General features: G+C 46.8%; 2 protein-coding genes across 2 annotated transcripts; one reads left to right on the top strand and one right to left on the bottom strand.

The window, feature by feature from the left end:
- Positions 1 to 302: 302 nt before the first annotated feature.
- On the top strand, positions 303 to 976 carry FOMMEDRAFT_155309 (thioredoxin-domain-containing protein; the record flags this gene model as incomplete). Its single annotated transcript, XM_007265724.1, has 4 exons — positions 303 to 383; positions 442 to 464; positions 522 to 650; positions 709 to 976. The coding sequence occupies 4 exons, from the start codon at positions 303 to 305 to the stop codon at positions 974 to 976; spliced, it is 501 nt and encodes a 166-aa protein (XP_007265786.1).
- A 98-nt stretch (positions 977 to 1,074) lies between these two features.
- Positions 1,075 to 4,362, bottom strand: FOMMEDRAFT_19453 (uncharacterized protein). The gene is made up of 3 exons (XM_007265723.1): positions 2,949 to 4,362; positions 2,863 to 2,885; positions 1,075 to 2,804 (listed from the first exon to the last, which is right to left on the bottom strand). The coding sequence occupies exons 1-3, from the start codon at positions 3,670 to 3,672 to the stop codon at positions 1,212 to 1,214; spliced, it is 2,340 nt and encodes a 779-aa protein (XP_007265785.1). The 5' UTR covers positions 3,673 to 4,362; the 3' UTR covers positions 1,075 to 1,211.
- Between the last annotated feature and the right edge of the window lie 1,231 nt (positions 4,363 to 5,593).

The following is a 5,593-nucleotide window of genomic DNA, read 5'->3' as shown; positions in this document are numbered from 1 at the left end:
CATTTTCTGTATATACCCTGTCCATAGTTTGTATTCAATACAAATATTTGCTTCTTGTAAAAATAGTGTTTTGTGTTGAAAACAAAGAGGAAAATACAAAAACAAAAAAGTAAGTGTATGGAGTCGAACGTTGGCAGTGTAACCGCGGTTACTGCGGTTACCGTGAGAATTTCAACCGCGGATAACCTATCCGCGGTTGCGGATTGCGGTTTTTGGTGACGGTTTCCACTGCAGTCCCTAATTTCGAGCGCCGGATGAGCTGGCCCGCAGCACAGTCAGTAACCCTCATCATCCCAGCAACCATGGCTATCACTGTAACCGAGATCACAAGCCTTAAAGATCTTAATGACTTTCTAGCCATACAGCCGAATGACAAACTAACCGTACGTTCTTTCTCTCAAAGTAAGAAGTTCGAAAGGCTTCTAATGGTTATTTCTCCAGATCATCGACTTCCACGCCACATGGTCAGAGTGATGCTTCTAGCTAACGCCACGCTGAGAATTGACAGACATTATCGATAGGTGTGGTCCATGCAAGATGATTGCTCCCTTCTATAAGGAATTGGCAGAGAATTACAAGAATGCCAACTTCCTCAAGTGCGATGTGGAGCAAGCGAAACCAATCGCGCAAGAATATGGAGTCACAGCGATGTGGGTACCTTCCTGTGCACTCTGAAACTCATTAATCTAATTTATTTTAATTACTTAGGCCTACGTTCATTTTCTTACAGGGTAATAAGAAGGTACATGAGGAAGTTGGTGCGAGTAGGGACAAATTGAAGAATGCCATCGAACGGCTTGCCGTTGCTTCTCCTGGTGTAACGACTCCGTTCGCTGGGAAGGGACAGACGCTTGGTGGAGCTCCTGCGCCTGCCTCCCCAACTGAAGGTGCTGGTGGTATCATCAACTTGACTCCTCAAGCAAAGGTGTTGCTCGGTCTCGTTGGTGCTTACATACTACTGTGGTATTTCTCGTGATGATCGGATGGAATTTTGGCGCGATGATCCCCATGTTTATCCATAAGGTTCAATGTATGGTTGACCATTTATACTTACATATTTATAATAATGATGTGGGAAATTTGATTAACCAGGTCTGGTCAACACAATGTATTTTATAAAAGACATGGAACCGAGGGCCACAATACATAACATACACTACTAATGATCCTTCGAAAGCGATAAAAAAACAAGAAGACAGGTATTCGACGTATTAATGTACACGGATCTCCTTCTCGACACGTGCAAGACTCTCCAGCTCTGAGAACATCACCTCGTCCACCTCGCGCTGAAGCATGACAGACCACAATAGCTCGTCCTCATGACCACCTAATAGTCCATCGCCCTTTTCCACCTTGCTATCTGCAGCCTCACCATAGCCTACACCAAATGAAAGCGGAGCTATACTCGGCTGATCAACGTTGAACGAGTCCTCTCCGTCATCAATCACTTTCATTGTCTCGACCGACCTACGGGCACAAGTCGCAAAGTGCATTCGGAAGTCCATCTGTTGCGGACCGCCAGTCATGATTTTCTTAACGAAGCGCATCATGACTTTCGGGAAGCTTAGCCCACGATCCTCCTTCACGCGTTTCTTCAACTCCGGCGGCATTAAGAACGCGAGCGAATACAAGCCCAGGACGAGTTTCTCGAGATAGCTAATCCACGACTCCTCACGAGTCATCAGGACTTTGTAATCGTTATCTGAACTCGGTAAGCGGTAGACTAGCGCCTCAAATAAGCTCCATTGTTGCCGCAGTGGGACCGCACGAGAGATAACCTTGCGATTCACATCTGGGTGGCTAATTTGAGTGAAAACTTCTAGTGCGGCATCCGGTAAGAGGGGCGCTCGAGTCGATGGAGTCATCGGAGCGCCAGATTGTACCACCCATGTGAACGGACCAACAGCTTCACTTGGATCGATCAGATATGAGGAGACGAGTTCAAAGATAAGTCGAGCTCTCCGTTCTGGTGCCGCACTCGACGGTGACGTGTCTGTATGTGATGATGCGGGTGCTAGGGCAATGACTCTACCAAGATTTACCAAGATGTTGAGAACATCTTTTCTGACTACAATAAGGTCGGGCAACAATAATGCATCAGAAGCCGCAGCTGGGGGGTGCCCTTCTGATATTTGCATTGACGTAAGTCGTAGAAGGAGGTCGACAAGGAGTGGATGGTGTGCCATAAATGCTTGGTTATCGGTAACCGCGCTTAGGTTCCGCAGGATATTCAAGATTAAGCGAATGAGGTCTGCGCGCCGTTGCATAGGCCCTTGTATACTGGGATCATAGTCGCTTTGTTTCTTCTCCGCGGCAAATGGGGTTGAGACCTCCTCGTGAGCCAACCCGACTAAACGACGATTCGTGATAACTTCGTCATTGCCCGAACGAGTATCAACGTCCGTTCCATTCGGAAAAGACAGGTCTTGAAGTAAATCCAGGACCTCGTCCAGCAGATCTCCGCATTGAGTTATTAAAAATCCAGTGTCATGGCCCTGACTCCGCATTGTTGAAAGGATAACAAGTGTCGTGAGACCATAGGAAAGCTCAACTGAGAGACGTGAGCGGATGGACATGAGCAAGGCCTCAACATGAACCTTTCCCCAATCGTGGATATCACGCAGGTGTTGTCCGCGTGTCAGACGTTGTAACTCATTTTGAATCGCGGAGACGTCTCGTCCACCTGCCGTTTCAATCTCCCGGGAAAGAGGTAAATATTCTATTTTCCGCCTCGCCTTTACTCGCGTGTTTGAGGTAGGTGGGGCAGACATTCGAGGATGTGGTGCGGTTTCAGAAGTGTTGGTCTGAAGAAGAAGCAAGTCATTAGTATTTATCCTCCGGTGACAGGATGTAAGCAATTACCGATAATTCAGGAGATCCGGAATCTGATTGATTAAAATTAGCGTCTTCTCTGAATGCGCGGATTAAAAACAACACCACAAACACACCTGTTTTTCTTCGTTTGCCGTTGTTATCGTCATTGCTTCCCGCGCTTTCTTCTACCTTCCGTTTCCTTGCTTCTGCATCAAGTTCATTCTCTGAAGAAGTGACGCCAAAGGAAGGAGGATGTGCGGTTGCATCCGCACCCGCAGAAGGCTGGTTCTGGGCCAAGTTGCCCGCCGAGCCGGGAGGAGAGATGTTATGTCCGTGAAGGGAGGAAGCAGGAATTGGAAGTCTTCCCTGCTGAGCCATGGCCTGCCGCTGCGTGTCGGACATGCCTCTATAGTAGAATTCCTCGAAGGCTCCGAGGACTTTGATATAAAGCTTGGCAAGAGCTACAGCTGTTAACGTATTCCCGTCCTCCTGCGGATGCGGGAGCTGTTGCGGTAAATCAAACTGTTGGGCTATGTTGGTCCAAGCACCCTGTTGCTGCACCCTGCCGGCTCCTCCGGCCGAAAAAACTAAACACCATAGCTTATATAGATCAATATCTTTACCCGCGAGCTTGACTCCGCCTAGTTCTGACGCAGGTTCAAAGTCCCTCCATGGTGATGTGTTGGGGTCATACGCTGCCTCGACACCCGATATACTGCTCGGAAGAGGGGCGTTCCGGGAGGCCATTATTCTGCTAAGTCCCTGAAGAAAACTCATTTTACGATTCTTGGAGATGGCTGCAGCCTGTTGTGGCGATATCTGCTGGCGTTGTGCGAGGAGGTTGGGCTGTGGCGCCATGTTGGGCTGCATGTTGGGTGGAATGGAGGGGGCGAGACCCGTGGGGGGAAAGGACGGCTGATGGACGCTGGCGGTGGGTGAGAAGGACTGAAGTTGATCTGCACGGACTGGGAGCTGAGATGGGGCTATTCCTCCGATGTAGTTAGCCGAGGTTGGCCCGCCCGCTGTTGCCTGGGCGTGGGCGCGACGAGCATTCGCAGCGGCGGCGATGGCGGCGAGCTGCTTCGACGAGGAGGCATCGAGGCCGTTAAAAAACGCAGCGTCCTGGTTAGCCTGGGACGGGAAGCCTGGCGGAAAGGGATTTCCGCTGGCGTTGCTGTCGCTGGTCGGAGAAAGTGGCTTAGCAGCCGACAATAATAATCGAGATAAAGCAAAGTCACACACAGCATTCCCCTGTTCATATTCATCCTGCCCTTCGGTGCTGATGCAAGTCTCTGTGTCCGCGCTGGCAGCAGCCGCTGAGTCGTAAGTCGGCTGGAATCTGGTGATGCGCGTTCGCGAGCTCGTTGTCGACAACAGCGTCGGCGGACGACAATAGCCGTGTATGGAAGGCCATCACAGCCGAGTACAAATACGGTAATACAATGGGACAAATATCCTTCGCGCTTTTATTTTCACAATTTCTGTGCATGTCACGACAACATATGCATATGCAACTACATAGTGATAACAGCTACATATCAAAGAAATCCCAGGATCGTTAATGAGGCGGGCGGAGGAAGGAGCACATGAGCAAAGCGATCAATGTGTTTCGCCGGGGCGTCGCCACTAAAATCGAATCGAAGCACAAAGTCACTCAGCATCTGACCGCTCGGAGATGATGGAAATGAAGTCCATGAACAGCGAGCTTCTCATAATTCCCCGTCGGAACACAGAAATGACCAACCCAATTTCAAGATGTAAGCAACCCCGCAGGTCATCAATTGTTGTGTACTGAAGATAAACCGACAAGGCATTCGCCTATCCCTGCCCCCAAGATACCGGGACTGTTAATTGACGCTTGTGATAAATAGCAAGTCCGATGACAACCGATTGAATTGCACATACTGTATTTCACCCAGAAACGCTCACTTTAAGGGTATTTGCAGTCTATAATTACCAAAACTCATTATTATTTCACAAAAAAAATACTATTAGAAAGGTCTTCATATTAGCTACAAAACATATGTTTTAATTTTTTGTAAAATTAAAAAATAAATATTTTATTGAATTTACGCGTGAAGGACTCAAAACTGAGCGTTCGACGTGATTCACCAGGAAACGCACACTCGTGGGAAACTAAACTTAGAGAAATTCGCGCGTGCATTCACTCAGTACACAGACTCGACTTCAATCCTATCCAGACCAATTTACTTTGGTCTGGGCAGAAATAAAGGTAAGTACAGTCTATTAGTCATATACACTCTATTAATTAATAGAATATATGGTCCTTTATACAGGAACAGGCTTGTTGTGATGACTTAGAGTCTCTTGCCTATGTTCTAATGTCTGCTTCTTACTCTCCTCTACCTCTCGTTTTCCTCCTCCTCTGCTTCCAGAATTCATTACACTTATTATAATTATTAAAGAATAATAAATTAACTTACTTTTTAATAATCATTCCAACTTTTTCTTTAAAAAGTTTATGAGTTAAAGGAATAGCTCTAGAAGAAAGAGATTTGGTCCAATCTTTTAAAATAGTTTCTTAGGATGAAGATAAAAGTTGAAGAGACAAATGAGAATTAAAACAATTAGAAATGCCTTTAAGTCTTCTATTGATGGAAAATCTTGAAACACCAAATTGCTTTATAGTAGCTGATTTAGAAAGAATAAATCTAGCAGAATTAGGATAAGTACCAGATACTAAAACTGCCTAAACAGCTTGACTTAGCTTAGCCTCCTCTATATCAGAGAAGGCTTTACTACTGGTAATAGAAGAGGG

Source organism: Fomitiporia mediterranea (assembly GCF_000271605.1).
Source record: "Fomitiporia mediterranea MF3/22 unplaced genomic scaffold FOMMEscaffold_5, whole genome shotgun sequence".
Lineage (NCBI taxonomy): Eukaryota > Fungi > Basidiomycota > Agaricomycetes > Hymenochaetales > Hymenochaetaceae > Fomitiporia > Fomitiporia mediterranea.
Note: the sequence above shows the minus strand (reverse complement) of the source record. Positions and strands in the feature narration are given on the sequence as shown.

Bases quoted from the DNA above. Each gene is read 5' to 3' on its own strand.
- FOMMEDRAFT_19453 (XM_007265723.1), bottom strand. From the start codon at position 3,672: ATGGCGCCACAGCCCAACCTCCTCGCACAACGCCAGCAGATATCGCCA. The intron at 2,886-2,948 runs GTGTGTTTGTGG...TTAATCAATCAG, and splicing joins CGGCAAACGAAGAAAAACAG to ATTCCGGATCTCCTGAATTA. The intron at 2,805-2,862 runs GTAATTGCTTAC...CTTCTTCTTCAG, and splicing joins CCGGATCTCCTGAATTATCG to ACCAACACTTCTGAAACCGC.